This window comes from Lissotriton vulgaris, chromosome 4_1 (genome assembly GCF_964263255.1).
Source record: "Lissotriton vulgaris chromosome 4_1, aLisVul1.2, whole genome shotgun sequence".
Classification (NCBI taxonomy): domain Eukaryota; kingdom Metazoa; phylum Chordata; class Amphibia; order Caudata; family Salamandridae; genus Lissotriton; species Lissotriton vulgaris.
Genome location: NC_141691.1, coordinates 1,466,007,523 through 1,466,027,667, shown reverse-complemented (window position 1 = coordinate 1,466,027,667; position 20,145 = coordinate 1,466,007,523). Strand labels below are relative to the sequence as shown.

The 20,145-nt window shown below is 40.1% G+C and overlaps 1 protein-coding gene and 1 long non-coding RNA gene across 2 annotated transcripts in view; both read right to left on the bottom strand.

The window, feature by feature from the left end:
- Positions 1–1,445: 1,445 nt before the first annotated feature.
- On the bottom strand, positions 1,446–8,649 carry LOC147724119 (uncharacterized). The gene is made up of 2 exons (XR_015309909.1): positions 4,850–8,649; positions 1,446–4,434 (listed from the first exon to the last, which is right to left on the bottom strand). It is a non-coding gene; the product is annotated as an uncharacterized LOC147724119 (long non-coding RNA).
- Positions 8,650–10,511: 1,862 nt separating this feature from the next.
- ASXL3 (ASXL transcriptional regulator 3) overlaps positions 10,512–20,145 on the bottom strand; it is a 319,112-nt gene continuing 309,478 nt past the window's right edge. The window contains exons 11-12 of the mRNA XM_086965699.1: positions 16,637–18,596; positions 10,512–14,225 (exon numbers count right to left, since the gene is read on the bottom strand). Coding sequence (XP_086821825.1) covers positions 10,656–14,225; positions 16,637–18,596 — 5,530 coding nt within the window. The 3' untranslated portion in view covers positions 10,512–10,655. The remainder of the gene's footprint in view (positions 14,226–16,636; positions 18,597–20,145) is intronic.

Below are 20,145 nucleotides of genomic sequence, written 5' to 3'. Positions count from 1 at the left end.
CTGTGTATTAGAAATACTGTCCCTGACAAATATTTGAGAGCTACATGTTTTTTATGCCACAGGTACTAAAGTCTTTAAAGAGAGATTGGTTGAAGGGACGGACATACATTATTGTTTCAACAAAGTAATTAACAGTAGAAACTTCTAATGAGGAAACCCTTGGATGGGATATGCTTTTGTGGGTCAGGTGAGGCCACACACTTAGAGTGGTCCAAAAGACAAAAGTTGTTTTCTTCCACCTCCTGAACTTTGGTCTACCAGGAACAAAAGATGCCATTGAGGTGTACAAAGTTAGTCTCTCAAGGAGCGCTGGCAGAAGTCACGTTGTTAACCACTTCACCTTTTAACTCCATAACAAGAGGAGACTGGTCAGAAGACAATTTGTGGACAACCAGCATAATGAACTTCAATAATTATAATGGCACTGCAGCAGAGGTATAATGAAGGGGGGTGGGGGGGGGGACACAAAAAAGCACATTTTGTGTGCTTGTGTTTCTGAATGTTCTTACTTGTTTTTACACAACTTGCAAGAAAGGCAAGATGACCTACCTTAAATTTGAACAAAACAAACGTTCATTACATCTAAACAGGCTTTTACAAAAACATCTAGGAAGTGTATTATGGAATCCTCCTGTGAAAGCAGCCAAAAAGAGAATGACCTTGATCCCATTCCCAGTTTCTTTTTTATACCTATGATGATGCACACCAGGAGCATCTGAAATTGCCATTCGAGCACATTAGGAGACACGACTAAGAACTCTGATTTACATGAACAGTTCATGACTGCACAAAGATGTTTGGGACAAGTGTGAAGATGAATGGGAAGGTTTAAGTTCTAGTCCTGCATATCTTTCTGAATTCATTTTGGACACATCATCCCAAAGAAGCTCCAGGCAACCCACATTTACTCTATGGAATACATTTTAAATATAATAAAGATAGTCTTAATCTGAGATGCTCAATAACAACCCCACAATGGATTGGAACCACTGAAGTTAACTGTGAATCCGGCACAAAGTTGACTCATTCTGCCACCTCCTGGAAGTAGTTTGTATGACTGCTTGATGGTAGGACATTCCCGTAGAATAAGGAGTTAATACATTTTTTTACGCTGTCACAAAACACTTAACTATTTTGATATGACTCCAGCTGTATAAACATCTAATAAAAAATTAGTCAAACTAAAAATGAACAACTGGAAAAAACTAGACTGCTTCTGTCTTTTAGGTACAGGGGGTGCTTTGCCCAAGAAACTAAGCAGATGATTCTACATGGTTCGTGCCTTTGTTACTCAAATGAATACATTAAACTAACAAACTATAAAATATAAACGAATTAAGCTTGGCATAAATGGTATATTTGGGAACATTTGATTTCCAATAAATAATTAGCATGTTTCTGAAAGTAACAGACATGTCACAGAAAAAGAAACAAAAGTCGACAAATACTTATATTATTTTTTATTTCTTTTTTTTCCTTCAAATATTTTAAATGAAGCCCATTTTTGTGTGAGGGAGGAAAAAAACAAGAAAACAAAGACAAAACAACTGAATTTAATTTATAGCATTTTGAACCGTCACTTCCACAGTGACACATTTACAAAACAAACAAAATAAAAGCACCATTAAAAAATGCATGATCCCTGAATTCTACATAAAACACTGTCCTCTTTCCTGTTTGTTAAAATGCTTGTACATGGTTATTTTCGTTCGGTAGCAATGAAAGCATAAAGCAAACGTTGAATAAGACACTCTTGTAATGAGTTCCTCCTCCTTTACATAATGTACACACTAGGGAGTTTGTAATGTGGTATTTTTTTCTTTGGTAGAAAACCGAAGGATTTTTTCTTTTTTTGTGTCTTTGCAATTATTATTAGGCGCTTGACCACCACTTAATCTCACACACATTGTCTCCCTTCACACACACGCACATACACACATTCATCATGCATTTTAAGTATGGATTCATGTCAAAACTCTTTCCATTGCAGAACCGTAATACTGCCCCTTAAAAAGGCATTGCATGGCTAATGATAAACTGATGTAAACATTCTGAATACTGACAAAACAAAGTATTAAAAAATCACCCCCCTGATCAGAAGGCAATTTTTTGTGGCAAAAAAAAAACACTATTTAAGAGAACTACATAAAAATTATGGCAACAAAGTAAAGCACTTTTCTGTAACATTCACAGACAGTACAAATACAATAGAAGTGTCCTCTGGACAAATATTCTCTGTCACTATCAAACACAGCACAACGCCAAACATGAGCTCAAAATTAAGAAACTCTTCCTTTACATTATATCAATTTTAAATAATTTTCTTTTTTGTGCCGTGACACACCTGATTGCATACATGAAGCTCGCTCTGTTCAGATGCTTTTGAAATACTCCCTTCTTAATGCAGTTTGTTTGAAGCAATAGGAAACAATGGTGTGTTGGATTTTTAATGGAAGAAATTGCAATTCCTTTATTAGCGATTGGGGAAGAAAATTGGGGCTTGGGCAATCCAACAATTTACCCCGACTCCAAGAAAGCAATAGGAAAATCTGTGAAGTCTGATGCGTGGCAAAAGAGATCACATTACAAATCAAAAAAACATAACTGGAAGTAAGGACTTTTTTTCTGGGACTATGATTAATTTATTGTAAGGCTTAAATCTGGCAGTTGTTTTTCTCAACCAACCTGGACACTGATGGAAATATAGTGACATACACAGGAGGTGGAACTGCTGCTCTGCAACTCTCAAATCTGGTACATCCTTCTAACAAGCAAGCTTAACCAAATCCTTCCATCAAGTGCCAACCGCTGTTTTAGGGAAAGCCAGCTAGATACATTTGGTGGTCAATCTTTCAAGATGGAAGTGGATACTCTGTTGATACACAACTGCATAAGGAAATGAAAGCCACTCATACTTTGTGCATAACTGAACTTGTATGAACATTTATTTCAGGTTTTTGCAAGTCATTGATGGACCAGAATGCAAGTGCCTTCAGAGTTTCTGTAACAATATATGGGTGTCATTCATCATGGTAGAAAGGGAGAGGCACATACAAAAGGAGAAGGATTTCACAAACCGGGCAGGGTGAGACATAGGGAATGAGTGACGTGTTATTCATCAAACATCAAAAGGTTCAAAACTAATAAGTGAAAAACCTCAGGTAGACAAAACATGTTATGGTGAGCAGTGCTTGTAAAGACCAACATGTCACATGGTGGTAGCTTTATTTCTCATGGTAGCATGAATAAGCCCAGGTGAGGATGCCTAAGGGGGGGTGGAATATGGAACAGGACACCACATAGTGGTGTTATAGGTGTTGCTGTTCTGTTTTGACATACTCAACATACTGAGGTACTGATTTTAACAAGTACTAGGACAAGTAGAGGCATTTTAGATCAGAGTATTGTGAAAATACTGGAATAGGATAAACAGAGGCATTTTAGATCACAGTATTGTCAAAGTACTGCAATGTTAGCACGCATATCAACGTGGGAAATGATCGCTAGTCTTACTGAAGTATTGAAGGTATGATATAGCTTTTCAGGTCTAGAGAAAAGCTAAATATATAGATATGATTTTGTTCTTCATCAAAAAATGTAGGCAGTTAGGAGGTTTAAAACACAACACTTCTACTGGGAGATATCTGAGACTAGGCTCTGGCAATTATCGCCACTAAGGCATGGGGAGAGGACCATGATAGGGAGTACTGAGCTACGAACTACGAAAAGCACAGATTTTTCTGTCAAAAATATATTCTCAACCAATTATTAATGGTATGGCTGGTGCCTGTATGAGTTGGACTGGGTATTTCTACTAGAACCTAAAGAGATCTGAATTTGTGAGCATACAATGCCCCTTGTGTTTGTAGACAGGAGACGTTTGTCTTCACTGATATCCTCATTGTTTCACAAATTGTAGCACGTTTAGATAAAGGATGGCTTTTCACAATTACTTGAACAAAGTGTTCATGCAAGATGTATTATAGCATGAAAACATATTCGACCGCCATCATGCATGCATTTTTCAACTACTACAGAGTAAACTGAGTTTGGGAGAAAGAATGCAATATTTATAGGAAATGGAAAATCAAGCAAGAATATGATATTTCATTGTTGAGAGTGAAAAAACAGTTCTTTCGACTGGGGCATAAAATTTCAAATACTATTGTCAGACAGAGCATTTTACATGCTTTTGTTTCTTTTTACTGAGACATTAAAAGTAATCAAAAGGAGTGCAACAGTTACAATACCCTGTTAGTAAGATAGAGCTGCACAAACATGAGGAAATTCATGAAGTCCAATGGAATGAGATAGTGGAAACTGGGAAAGAAATTAGGAGTCAAAGACACCCCTCTTCACCAGGGAGCATCAGCCTCTCAACAACAAAACATGCAAAGGTGAGAATGCAAAGTTAAGGAGTCTTACGGTATGACACTGTACTGGCTTGTGAAACGCTGTAAGAAAGATGCCTTTCTATCCAAGACATTCGGGTCTCCAAGAACTTCTGGTCACAGAGCTTCAGTGCTAGGAGAGATGCAATGGCATGAACAATAGGATGCTAATGCATTCTCGAAATTACAGCAGGTGGGCCCCAGAGGAAACAAGCACAGCATGTGAAGCGGTCACATTTTTCTTGGTCAATGCACGGTATGCAGTATTACACCAGCAAAGTTTCAGAGAATTACAACCATCACGCTTTCTCTGACACCCAGGGAAAAGACAAAAATGGATGAGGCAAGTAGGTCTGTAGGTTAGTAGCCATTTTTGCTTTCCTTGCCAGGCTAAGATCTGCAAAGAAACTACACTATACTGCAGCAAGCAAAAAGTAAATAGGAGGGTTGGAAGTCACAAAAACCGTATAACTGTTTGTCCAGCTTGGGAAGAAAGTATTTAGAGGTTAAAATCAAACCTCCCTCGCTTCACCCCAATGCTTCCACAGTTTCAATATGGATGTCGGCACCTTATTGTATCTTGGTCAACAATTAGCTTGGTACAACACAAACACAATGTTTCCACATGTGCACGGTATTCAGAATCATGTCATAGAACTCTTCTTTCATTGAGAACTGCACAATCACCAATTCAAATTAAATTAGTTGGACCCTAAATCAGGAAACATGGGAATTGTAGTGAAAGCGAACCTAGTAAATAATCAACCAAAGCTAAGACTTTACATTAGAAGAGTGATATAACAAAGTACAAACAACCGTAAGGCATTTCTTGACATCGTATCGCTGGGTAATGCAGCATCGAAGAACAGTATCTTACTATTATGACAATGACATAAGTGTGACTGATATGTATGCAAAAGGGAATTGGTGGTTCTTCCCTACATATACAAAGTGCATTTCTATGAAATGATGGAATTCACTTCTATTGAAATAGTGCATTCTGCTCAACTTGGGGTGGCCAAGAATACAAAAGCCTTTTCTTCAGTGTAATCTAAATGGACAGCATCGAACAGAACTGGCTTCAACAGGTATACTGAAAATTGAAAGGACAAATGTGATGTAAACAATGAAAATGACTAGTTTGGGTCTCACCTACTAAGAGGTGGTAAAAATGTATTGTGCCATAAAAATGGTTGCATCTTTGGCGTATCATGATGGGATCACATCCTCCATCTCTATTTTCTGGTGTGTAAGGCTTAGACCCTAAGCTTTGGTCCAACCATGATACAGGCTCTTGAAGTTATACCACTACATTCACTGTGAAATTGCTTCAATTACACTGACAAGGTAAATTAAACGATGAAATGGTGCTTTAGCTTTTAAGGCCACACAAGTCTCGTCCATAAGATGTAATAGCTTAGAAACCAGAAGAAAAGAGTGAGCTAAACCAATGTTGGATTGAGCAACCAGAAAAAATGCATTATGACATTCTTTAAGACTTGACCTCAGAGACCAGTTCTGAAAAAACAAATGCATCGAAAGTTGGCGCACTTTTCCATCTTTGTGCTTCTTTTGTAGATCAGATGAAAGATCACTACCTAAAACAGACAGCTTTTTCTTCTGGACTGGCCAAACATTCCGGACACATTTCCTATGTGAAATCGGAGTAGCAAACATGCTTTTACTAAATTAACTGTCGAGGATACGGCACAATACATGTTTACCAACCTAAAGGTGCCTAATGGCACGTGCTTGGCAAGAACTTAAAACTTTGGTGGGAGTCAGAGTCACATATCTCCATCATTTACTTTACTATATCGAGCTAAAAAGTTAAATGAAAATGTTCTCTGTGTCAAACCTATTAGAATCAGCCATTGATAAAATTAGATAAATTATATACTCTACATATAACCTGTTAAAAGAGAACACCTGTAGATCTGGTAACGGTTACAGGTGAGTCTGCTATACAGGCAAATATATATATGGTGAATTACAAATTGTACTAAAACAAACGGATGTCAACAAAAGCAGGAGAAAGGGGTTTGACTTGTTCATGATGCTGGAAATACTGTACTATATTCTAACTGGCACGGAATTTAACTAACCCTACGAAATAAACAGAATATTAATATCAAACCCTATAAATCGGTATTTATCATGTACTGTATCTGCATGAGAACAAGCAACAGTAAAGAACATGCTCCCCAGTCAGGATGATGTGGTTCCAAGAATATAACAGTGCAAATAGTCCTTTAAGGGGATTTCCCTCCTCCTTTCATTCATATTTTTCAGGAATTAACCTCAAGAAAAGGGTGTTCTCAATCACAACTGATGATTATTGTTGAAATGTGTCAATATCTTATTGCATTACCACCATTAGCCCTCTCCTCCCCCAAAATAAACACTGCAGTTTTTTTTAGATTCTGGCATGATATATGAACACAGGAGCATACTGATGTAGCCTCAAAAACAAATGCATTTTGATGGGACATTCCTAAAACATAGGCACATTTATGCGCTGGGAGTTCTACTGCACCAAGGTTTGCCCTATTACACCGTGTAGACCTGAAGGGCTTCGACCATTTAGGGCTTTTCAGTCATGCAGCTAATAAGCTTAATTAGTCAGGGTGAGGTCTGCAGATATTATTCGACAATCTCTCTCTTTGCTGAAGTACACAGTTAAAGTACATCAAATAAAGAAAAAAAGCAGCTGTCTCCCCTGTAATTTAATTGGGCGATCACATCAAAGCCTGCAAAGGTGTTATACGCAAATGTGGCTGTCAGTGTTAGATTTGAGTTTATTAGGTTTGGTACAAAATAATTTTGATAGTTCTAACCCAGTGATTGGTTTTTAAAAAGACCTCAACGAAAAAATGAAATGCTACCGCTACGTTTATGTCCAACGTGATTGTGATTTAACAGTTAGAACTTAATAGAGCCATTCTCATGGTAATCCATTCCAATAAATGCCTGTCTTTTTAGGAGAGACCTTTAGCCCCAATGGAAGTGGATACATATATAAGGACCTTTCATCCGAATTTGCCAAGGTGGCAAATGGTGGTATCTTGATACAAACCTAGATTTCAATGTAGGAAAAATCAGAAGGCAACATTCCTTCAGCAGGAACATCTCTCTCTGTCTTGTGAATGTACAAGGTGAATGGTCTAACAGCACCAAGAGGCATTTCACTAGCAATACAAGGGGGATTGATTTCATAACAGCAGCAAGCCACCAGCTCCTAGAGATGAATGCAGACATGCCATTTCAGCATGACATGGCACTAGAGCTTGGACATATTGCATCTCAGGAATGGTTGGGTTTGGGCATTTAAACTTTTGGCTGAGATCAGCAGAGACATTTCTTAGAGGGTGCTTAGAGGTTCCAGGCATGCATTGGAGGGAAGAGATGGTGCCCAACTCCTGGAAAGAGCAGCTTTCCATGCTAGGAAAGCTACAAATGTGCGTAGTTTGAAAAAGACAAAGGGCCTTTCTTGGAGTTGGGGGATGTTGGACGTCTGCCAAAACTGGTGGATATCTCACCCGTCATGTTAAAAGCGTGTTGATGTCAATGGCATTCTAAATACAATAGGTAGAACATCAGTCCCTTTTTGGCAGAAGTCCTCCTCAGCAGAACTCTAAATAAGGCATGAAGTTCTCATTTTTACTGCAAAGGATTGAAATTTGGCTTTCAAATATTTGCTGACTAAGATAGCATTGGACGTCACCCCTCGAACAGCAGTACCATTCATTTGCAAAATCTTTTCCTCATACTTAACCCCTTCCATGCTCATGACGGAACGGTTCCGTCATGAGCGTCGGTTGGCCTGTGCTCATGACGGAACCGTTCTGTCATGAGTCCATAGGTTCTTTAGAACCTTCAGCACCGCAGCGGAATTCGCGCAGCGCTGAAGGGGTTAAGGTGAAGCTTCATATTAAAAAACATCATATAGAACTGTTGTTTTTTTCAAAAAGTAAACTAACTGCCTAAGACTTTGTGCAGATGTTTAAGAATCAGTGAACCACACTGATGACTCCGCAATGTGCCATTGCTTGCCTTCAGAATTCCTACCTCCTGTTTTCCCACTTTATGCGGCTGAAAGACCCAGTATATTTGATAGAATCAACTCCCAAGAGTGGGCCAAGCCTCTGTTTGATTACTCTAAGGAATCTGGCTGAAAAGCTAGCATTATCCGCAGATTCCAGGACTTTGGGGAAATGTGTTGTTCCTCAGTTAGAAATACTTAAAATTACAGAAATTCAAGATATTATCTTAGGCATCAACTAGCTGTGCGGTCTACTTCTGGAGTCAACTTTCAGCTATCTCAGAACTGTACATACATTTAATTTGGAAGGAGTTAAAAATGCACTTTGAAAGTTGCTATTACAGTTTTCAATGTCTTTATCCAGACATTGCACCAATCCTTGGTCTCATAAAGTATTATGTTTATTTTTGCTTTTTTAAGTTTATATTTTGTACTTATGTTTTTTCTGCACAGCACTTTAATAAACAAGTTATTTCGTCATAATTTATGAGAAAAAAATAACAATGGATTTATTTACTGGGGTTTTAAGAAAAAAAAACATTGTTTCAGGAGAGTCGCTGGTACAAGTAGCTGTACTTGTACATGTTTCAGGAGAGTCGCTGGTACAAGTAGCTGTACTTGTACATAGTACAAGACCAAGAAATTCCTCAGAGGGAGTAGTGACTTATGCTCCTATTTAAAGTGCCTGAAATAAGAAACAGTTCTGGTTGTACATTTAGCCCTTGAGACATCCAAGGGTGCTAGTATAATGTCACAATATTAGGTTTTGTACTAAAATAATTTCTTAAAACCGAAACCATGATGTATCAGGAAACACTAAGCAAACTTAAAATGTTGCACACTTAAGATGCATGTGTGTGATTGTGGAAAAGGGTAATCGTAAATATACATTTTAGCATAAATTTAAATGACAATTGACTCCACAATGTGGATTGCAAAGCTCGCTAGTAGAAAATGCCTTTAAAGGGAGGTCTGACTTTAAATGCCCTAAAACTAGAGGTTTTATATTTATAGCTTTTGTTGGACTAACTAAAATCTGTATGATTTGATGGTACAGTACAAGAGCTTTCAAAATCACAAATGCAGAAATTCTCGAGATTTTGAAGCTTTTAGTTTAAAAAAAACAGAACACCTCTGTTGTTTTACTGCTTTGATAGCTGCTAGAGTTTTATTTCTAAAGCACTGATTAAGAGCGATTTGATCTAGATTATGGTGCCAAATATTGGCCCACTTGGGCTGCAGTCCTGCCAGTTTATCAGCATAGGCCATGAACATATAAAGATTTCCCAGTTAGGGTATGAAAATGTATTTCATGTGGATATACAGTTTGTCTGGCAAGGCTCCAGGTGACTGGGATCACCGTTAGACACCCCTGGTCTAGAAGCATGTTTTTAGTTCATATGAAAATAATATAATTTAAATAGAAATTTGAGACTCCGTATGTGTAATTAAATCATCCATATCTTCACATAATGCTTCAAATCCTCAATGTAGGCAGAATCAACCCTTTGAGGTCAGTCAGCAACAACACACTTCATCACAATATTAACCCGCCAACCCCTTGAGTGTGGGTTTGCAAACATTTCATTCATCACATATTTAAAAGTCTTTCCCTTTAAGCTCGCCGATCCAATGTACTCGGCCGTGGAGAAGACAAAGTTCATAGAGTTAGTAACAAATAAATAAAAACAAAGGCCAACTGTCCACACCTAACAAACAGCGACACTTCAACACTGCCCGGCTTACACTCCACTCTTTTGCCATGTTCCCTTTGTTGATTGTGCGTGGAGTGCAATACACAGATTCACCAAGGAAATCCTGGAGTAAGTGTGCTTTAACCATTTTTCTGCGGAAGGACTAAACTTACATTTCAAAATGGTGTTCAACTTTATGTGCATAGAAACAGACATTTCCAAGCCTGATGTCAACAGTTGCTTATATGCCCCTGGTTCTGGACCCAGAGTTCACGCCCCTTAAGTGAACGTACAAAACCATGGTTCTGCACTAACAATGGTTTCTCTTTTGCTATGAATGTTTCTGCCCTACCAACCCTGGCAATGTCATACAAGAGATGAGTGAACACTGAAACGGAGAAAATTCACAGAAGAAAACAAACAAAAAAGGGCTGTTATTAATAACCAAAAAGGTCTTGTGTTTCTGTCCTTTTCATATTTCTCTTCTGCAGTGCTTGGAAAAAAGACAATGCATCTTTGATTGAGTTTCTATCGCACAACTAAACAGGCTACACAGAGTTTGGAAGGACCTATGCAGTCGTCGTGACAGAAGGCGCCACAGCCTTTGCACACAATCATGGCTTTCAGCCTGCACGAACATTTTAGTTCTAACTCATCTGCGCTGCTGCTGTCAGCAAATTTCTGAACAGGAAGCGGCGAGTTCTGGGCAGGCAGGCCTGCGCCGGGGTTTAGGCCACTTCCCAACATTCCTATGGACTTTTCAATGGCCGACGCTGCCCTCTTGAAGTTCGTGGTGCCGAAGTGAATTGTGGGATAGCTCCCGCAGTGCTGCTGCGGATGTTGCGTCTGTTGTTTCTGCACAGCGTGCTGCTGGGGGAAAGGCTTCTGCGGCTCAAGGGGCAAGTAGGAAGAAAAGTCAGAGTTTTTTAAAGCGAAAGCTTTCAAATGTTCTTTCAGCTCGTTCTGTTCGCAAGCAGCCTGCTTCATGCCCGTTTCGTCACCGCTACTGCCGCCGCCTAATCCCTCTTCAAACGAAACGGGCTCAGATTTGATATTGCTACCGATGCTCACAGGCGGAGGCCAGCCGAGTCTCTTAGTGGTTTCCATGGGAACTACTGGATGCTTTTGATCAGACTGGACTTCAGCGTTGGGTGGGGAAGGGTGAACCAAAAATGGATGCTGCATATTTTGCGGGGTAATGGGGATGTCGCCGCTTTCTTTCATTTGATGGCTAGGAGAGAAAACATTCCCTAGCCTCAGCGGCTGTGCTGAAGCGTGCGGCTCTGCCAGACCTTTCTGGTCTATATGTCTGTTAAAGGCAAATGCATTCGTGCCGGAAGGAGACTTGGCGGAACCTTGCATCATAGCAGCTGTTGGAACAGGACCTCTCTGAGCCATAGACATTTGGTAAAAATGCTGCCTGTGCGTGGCACTAGGGTCAGTCTGAAAGCTCCCGTTTTTATCAACGTGGTACAGGCTCTGCTGGAAACTGCATGAGGGGAGGGGTCTTTTCTGCTGTTTAATCTCCGGGCTATGGGCCATTATGCTTGGAACCGTATGTTTGTTCAACCATTCCTGCTTAAATGGTTGTCCTTGCCCCAGATGGTTCATATTTGAAGGAATGAGACAAGGAGCCCCTTTATCAGTGTCTGATGACATCTTCCTAGACTCACACTTCACATGCGTTTCGTCACCCATATTTCTTGCCATCCTTTTTTTGGGATGGTTCTCCCGCTTCCGCGCATGCAGCGGCGCCATACTTCCCAAAGGGTACCCCTTTCCTTCTGGAGTAGGAGACCTGGATGTTGGATTTTCAATGCTGTTTCTCTCTGACGAATTCATTTTACACACCGAGGTAGCCTGAAGGGGAAGCCTGTTAATTTCTAGCTTGGTTCCTGACCGCGGGTGGGGTAGGACTTTTTCTAGAGGAAGGTTGCCTTGCAGCAACTGGGTCACCAGAGGATTGTTGGCTTCCACCGACGACAAACGACAACTTGCGCTCCCAGGATTGGCATTCCTTTTAAAGGTGTCCGTTGTCAACGGTAAAGAATCTTCCCCACAATCCCCAGCGGATGTCTTCGAAGCCTGTACTCCGGCGGCCATTTCACCAGCAGCTGAAGGAATTTCAAGTCTTGAAAATCCTTCGCCTTCCAACTCAAAGGTCTTCTCGGCTTCACAGACTTCAGATTTTAGAGGGTCAGTGACATCTGTTAGAAGTTTCCGAGAATGCAAATTGGGGATCTGTGTGTAGGCAGCAGGCTCAATTTTCATGTTTTCGAAAGTGCTTTCATCAGAGTACTCCATCTGCTGGGTTATGCTAGGCTGCCTGGCTGCGGATTTGTCTGAGCTCACCTGCTCTTTATCACTCCAGCAAAGTCGATTGTTCACATTGTACTGACTGCTGCAGCTGTTATCCACCCCAGTTCGGAAGGAAGGAGGGCATTGTAGCGTTTCAGGGAAACCTTGGCAAGGGACAGCAGCTTCACTTAAATTCTCGTGCAGCACAAGTGGGGATTCTCTGAAATTTCTGTAGGTGGCCTGTGAATTACTCTCGTCTAAGTTGGCCATTTCAGAAGTCATGCTGGAACTGTGCTCCATTCCTTCAGCAGGAACTGCCTCAGGCCTGCTGATCACAGACACCTGAGGGCAGGATTTATGCATCGGTACAAATTCAGTTTTTGCAGGTCTGAGCTGTGGGTCCACACTAGCATCTAAGTTGTCTGTCAGAGGTGATGCTGAAAAGTTAGAATTTAGTGTTGCGTTATGGTTGCTGTGGTCAACAATCACTTTACAAGGGATAGATCTATTTGTGGCAGTCTGAGAAAAAACTAATGGCTTAGATTTACAGGAGAGGTCAGTCACACTTGCACTGGGTGGGGCAATTTCCAAGGTAACGTTACTTAGTTTGGTAGTGTCTACGAAGGAGGCTACTGTTCCCCTGTTGCCAGGAAGTAGAGGATTGGATAGCCTTGTGGCAGTGTCTATAGTGCTTTTGGGGGGAACACTCTGTTCATCACCCTCAGGTAGGATAGACGTATCTGAAGAAAATCTGTTGGCCGCAGTCAATGGGGGAATAAAAACAGAGCCACTGGGGACAGGACTTGGTGAACTCACTCTGATGGATGGCACTGGAACAGTGGGAAATGGGGAATGGACTGTGTTCACTTTATTTGACAGCTCCAGTCTTTTCTCATCCACAGAAACTACCACAGGACTGACTGTCGAATCAGGAACTGTACTGGTGTCATTACCTTTCGGTACAAGGGATGTGCAAGGGGCATCAGCTCCTGGGGAGGGTTTCAGCATGTTCGCATTACATACTGAAACTGTAGTGCTTGCACTGTCAACAGACATAAGAACAGAGGTTGTGTCCATCACTGCTGCAAATGGGGCTTCTTTAACTGCTCCTGGCATAGTGTTACTGCAGACAGACACTGGAGAGGGTGTTGAATTAAAAAGCACTGGCACACTGCTGTCTTCAGAAGAGGTAGACAAAGGTGTTTTGTCAGTCGGATGGGGTACAGCTATACTTTCATTAGAGCCTGGTGCAGACAGGTCAGCAGCAGTTTCTGGTAGTGCAGTTGCGTTAAATGACTTTTGCAATGAAATGTTTGTATCACGACCATGGGCAGACTTGCTGTTAGGAGATCTGCAGTTCGGGTTAGCAATAATGACGCCAGTAGATGCTTCCACCTTTGTGTCCAAGGCAGTGGGAACATCGTAGGCAGGGGTCTCTTCCTTTGAATTCAAAGACTTTCCATCTTTGCTGGGTTGCTGGAGATGGGCTCTTGCTTGATGCTTGGCAAACAGTTTAGCCTTGGTTTGCTCCTTGATATGGGCCAACGTTCTAGTTTTACTACCTTCACAAGGACTTCCTACGCCTCCCGATACAATACTGGCTGCTGCAGCGACGGCAGCAGCTGCTGCTGCTTCTCTCTGGGCTCTTGCTTGTTGCGCTCTTGCCTTGATATCTGCAAGGGTCCTAGCTCCAGTGTTTCGACCTCCACTTACTGACGTGCTTGCTGAAGCCCGTGATTCTGCCTTTGAAATGGGATGGCTCTTGATGATGAAAGGTGGTCCAATTTTTGATAGTTGAATCTAGGAGGGAGAAACAAAAATTAATACAATCGTGCATTTGATCAACCTTAATGATAAAGCTATATGAACAAAATCTGTATTTAAGATGCATGCCTGGTAGAGACGGCAGGTCACACACTAGGCAACGAGCTGCTGAGTAACATGAAGAGATACAATTGGGCACATGGTCCCAGAAGAAATTGCACCCAAAAATACATACGTGTGACAGAGTCTCGCAGAAAACAAAAATGACAAGGGTATGCAAATCGCTCAATCTCAGGGTAAAATGCGAAGGGATTTAATTTCCAATAAGATACCTATGGCTCACCTTGTTACCTATTCAACAAACAAAGGAAATTTTGTGAAACGGGATATATGATCTTACCTGCTCAAATCAATTCTTGTTAACATGGCCTGTGGGAGATACTAGTTACATTTGGCTGAAAGCTAATGTGGAAGGAATCTCACGAACCTATTTTATGCAAACATTTATCAATACCATGATCTTTTTAGGTCTGGATCAGAGGTAGCTTTAGTAGTTTTCCAGCCTCGTATATTAAATAAAAATACATAAACAGAGGAGATTTAGATCAGCCCTCTTCATTCACTGTTTTTTAAACAGTCATTCACATTTTGCTTTCACCCACCACTGCCCATAGCTTGAAGCCATGGGTAAGCCCAATTTAGCCATTCAATTTGTTAAACGGTATGTGGTTGCATTTCGCCTGAGCATATCTGCCTACAAAAGTGGTGCACTTTAGTGACACGGCTCGTCGGCCAATCTATTATTTCATTTGTTTTTAATTCATCATCTATTCTTTTATCTTTAAACTTTTAATTTATACTGCATATGCTTGCTAAATAAATTGGTCAGCTACCAGACTCACACAGATTGTGTGCGCAGGGAACATCAGGCCAACCCTGAAAATGGATGCTGTCTCTTGTTTTGTTATATATGTATTGTCATTCTAGTAGCCTGCCCGATGTACTGTTTTGAGTCTATTTAAATCAACAAAAACGGAATTTAAAAATTACGTGCTTTTCCACTTATATTCTAAATATTAAAAAGTTAGAGGGGAACACGGTGGGTCAGTAAAAAAGGTATGGAAATGAGCCGACTGATAGTCATGGAGCAAAAAGGACACAGGAACAAAATAAAGAGATCTTATTCAACGGTCTCAGAATTACAACATTCATTCCTGAAGAGAGACATTAGTGAGGATGGATACAACATACAGAACTATTCGGAGTATAAAAAAATCTTAATACAAAATCATGCTGAATACCATGCAAGGTGGGGATAGTGACGCTCAATTGGCTACCAACTTTAGTAATCCGAAGAAATTTCATTACGCACGATGGTTGATGTAAAAAGCCTTGCTCTACAATTCTTTATGAAGTAAGCACTTTTCATGTGCTTTTACTCCGTTTAATAACTGTTGAAACAATCTAATTATGTCAATATATAGCTGGATTGTGCAATTTTATATCTTAACTGACAAATGCAGTGACATTTTAAAACTGATAAGACATTTGGTTTCTATCCTGAATTTTAGAATAGCAATTTTTTAAGACATTGATAACACTTTTGAGGATATAGCTTTCGAAAAGTTGCCCTCTTGTACGCACTTCCACCTCCAGCCATGATTCAGAAATTAGCATGTAGGAGGCTCTTAAGCATTGACTTTGGCGCAACTCAGCTCAGTGAGAGTTGGAGTAAATTAGCTTGATAGTGTCAAGCACACATGTAAAAAGAAGAGCTGCAAAGAGAAAAGTATTGAAATTGTGAAAGAAAATTAACTATTAGATAGCAAAACAAAGTCGGTTTTAAATCAGTTTCTGTTAGGGCTAATTCCCTTAGACCTCTTTTGCTGTGCCTCACAAAAACCGTGAATGGAGGTGCATATATTCAGATAAAGAAAAACTTGATCTCAAACTGCAGAGGATACACTTCTTAAAGTTGGGCTTTTAATCTGATGTTGCCACTTTTGATGTATGTGGTCTCTAACGTAAGCGAAATGGACTCACGACTATTACAAAAAGGAGTCATAACCACTGATATACAAAATAAGTATCTAGTACATACTAAAACAATCTTTGGAAGCAACAATAAAGTGGATCAATAGAAATAAAAATAAAAACAAAATGAACATCTTGTGGTTTTGTGATCGTCGGGCAGCTGGAAGTAATGTTTTAAGATGATCAAATTTCTAGCTTCATCATAGAACTTTAACAATATGTGTTGCTAATCAAATACGTTTTACCACCATACATATAACCTGTGCTTTTAGCATCTCACTTTTTGAGAACCAGAATGACATATACAAGGCATCAGATAAAAAACAACATTCTATCTCTGGGTAAATATGTGTGCTTCTGGGCATTTTAAGCTTATCGAACATTGAATAAATATGATACTCATGAAACTGTACCTTAAGAGGGGGAACCTTTGGCTCTTCTCTTGGTGGCTGCTCCTTCTCTGATGTAGAAGAGGACCGAGAAGGCAGATCATCATCTATTCGGGCTCTTTTTTCCTTGTAGATACCAAAACTATGTTGTTCTGCTGTCTTTCTCTTTGAGATCTCTGGTTCCCTACTTTCATTTTTTGGCACTTCAGGTGACTTGGCAGGTTCTACAGACTTCGAGTGTGACTTCTCAAAGTGATTTGCTGAACACCCTTGCTGTTTATGTTGCTTAGTTCTGGGTATTTCAGGGAATGAAGTACTTTCTGCAGATGAGGTATATAGTTTATCATGTGTTTTAGTCTGCAAAGGTTCGGAGCTTTTGGAGGCTGCCCCTTCAGGCAATGCAGATGCCTCCGATGAAGAGGGCAGACCTTTTCTATCAGTTCTCATCTGATCATCACTACACGTACCTATCAGTATTTTAGGTGGTGTAATGTCTTTGCTAGAAGCAGCTTGTGGTTTTGATGCAGAAGACTCGTGATTTGGGGTGCCAGCTTTGGACTCCTCAGGTGTCAATAAATCAGGGATAATGGGTAATCGACAAGGACTAATAATTTCAGGAGCACTTTGAGGTTCCTTCTCATCTGCAATAATGTTCTCTGATTCAGACAATTCCGAACTTGTAGAAGTTTCTTCTTTTGACGGGGAAGGAGGGTCCTCAGACAATGAGGGTGATTTTCTCTGTTGCAAATTGAGGCACTCGATTGTGGATACACTAGAGATTGGAGAAGTTTCTGATTGCAAAGAAACACTGTTAGCAAGAGATGCTTCAGATACTAATGCTACAGAGGAGACGGAAGAGGTTTCTGATACAAAAGGTATGTCAGACATAGGGGATGGTTCAGATGTTAGTGGCAAGTTGGAAACTGGTGAGGCTTCTGACGTCAAGGGTAGAGTATACAGTGGTGAAGCCTCAGACATTACTGGGGAAGCAGACATAGCTGATGTGTCTGATGCTAAAGATGTGTTCAGACTTTCTTCAACAGACTTCTGCTGAATTTCAGTCTCAATGTTTTCTGTGCTAGACACATCGGATGAAGAGGTTGCCTCAACAGATGCAGGTGTATTGGGGTCCTCTGAAGCAGACTGGTTATCACCACTTGGTGATGCAAAGCTGACACAAGCATCAGCTGGACTTTCAGAGGAGAAAGAAGTTTCAGAAATGCAAGCAGTTTCAGATGAGTGTCCTTCGGTGGATGGTTCCTCTAGATCACTGAGCATTTCCAGTTCAACAGACCTGCCTTCGCTCATCAGCAATGAGCATACTGGAGCAGGGGAAAGACTTTCTGCTTCTGGTGCAAACATTTCTTCAACAGGAGGTTCCTTCTCTGCCATATCATCAACACAATGTACAGATGAAACAGAATGCATCGCTGATAAACTTTCCTCTGGGGGATGACTGACTAATGGCGTTTCTTTTTGAGGGACTTCTGACTTTACTATTTCTTCCTTCTCCACTTCTTTTGTGTGTTCCTCCTTTAATTTTGACAAACAGTCTATATCATTGTTCATATCAACACAGAACTCAGAGTAGGCTAGAGACTGGTCTGCAACAATTTCCTCATGCGAAGCAGCCTGGCTCAAGGCCTTGTCAGAAAACTCTTGCTCCGGCTTATGACTCCCATCTTGGCATTCATAGATACTTGTCTCAACCTCTTCAGCAATTTCCTCGTGCACTAGCGATTCTTCTGCTATCAGAATGTCTTCCAATCCTGGCTCTTCCACTAGTTCGTAAGCTGGAACTGCTTCCATGCTACAAAGCGACAGGTCATTCTCAGACACATACATTATTTCAGTGGAGATCTCTTCATTCTCATCAAATGTTGAAGGGCCAGGCAGACCTGATGCACAGAAGGACGAGCCCTCATCTTCCCCGCTGTTTTGTACAGAAGTAAGCTTCACAGATTCTTCAAACGACATTCCCAACCTATGTACAAATAACATGACATATATTGTTTAATACAGAACGAGGCAACTATTGAAGGGTAGCTTCTGAGATACAAAACTGGACAAATTGCTTTCATATAATAACAGTAAGGATATATGTATGTCAACTCCAGAGGCTTTAAACCTGTGCTCTGTCAGAGAATGATTACAAGAACCTAGAATCTGTAATCAATGCTCTAGATGATGTATACTATGGGGCCAATTTATAAAGGCGTTTATTAGTCTGAGAACTAGTGTTACAGGAGAACTAGTTTAGATATTCATAAATGCTTTTGTGAACTGGATATGAAATATGCAACTCCCTATTAGTAGAAATAGTGCAAATAAGGCACAGTCCTGTACTGACTGTGTGTGTGTGTATATATATATATATATATATATATATATATATATATATATATATATATATATATATATATATATATATGTGTATGTATGTATATATATATATATATATATATATATATATATATATATATATATATATATATATATATATATATATACACATACACACACACACACCCATTTAGTTCTTTTAAGGCCAAATCAAAAAGGATTATTTAGTATCTGAAGTGCTACAAGTGTACTAATTGACATCCTCATGAATTACTTTTTGAATTGGCCACTTGTGTGATCGTGAACCATAAAAATATGTAATGATTTAAAGTTTGATGAATTTACTGCATCCCCCAAAAAGCGATAGATGTCCAGTCCGCCTTATTTAGAGTGTATACATTCCTATACATTCTAAAGAGGGTGTACAGGACATCAGCAGCTTTAGAGTAGATGTCCCGCATCTACCAAATTTGAAGGAAGCGTGGCGCGCATGGGTGGCAAGTCCTTCTCAGTTCTTGGACCATCTCTCTGGAACTCAATGCCACCGACATTGAGAACAGAGCTGAACTACGTAAAATTCAGGAAGGCCATAAAAACCTGGCTATTTAATATCTAGAATGCCATAGCTTATCATATCGGGATCTGTTACGCCGGGAAACCCTTTGTTGGGTAGCTGTGCGCCTTATAAATGAAATAAATAAATACATAAATGCTTGTATTTACATAATTCAAAACTAATATTAAAGTCAACTACTTTGGCAGTCACGCTAAATTTTTTTGTGAAGGGTTAATACTTACTGTGAAGGTATCAAATTGAAAAGAAACGGCAGCATGTCTCACTTATATGTTCACAATTGTGAGAGTTAAGATTTATTCCCTCTGTTCTTTAGGTGTACGTATCGGTTTGAACCATGCTGCTGTCTCAACTTTGATAATATTGTCAGTAGGTGCAAAATATGCAGCCCAGATCTTAGTGGATTTGAAAAAAAAAGAAATGGGAGGTGTGCAGTGTGCATAAAGGGGACAGGATGCCAGTGCAAAATAGAAGGCGCACACTGGAATTTTTTTTTGTTTCAATCTTTTTCATATCTACAGCAGGCAGTTTATGAGACCCCGAAACTGGAAATGCACAAGGCAATTATTTATCTCCCTCCCCTACATAACTTGGTAGACCACAAAGAAGGGACCAT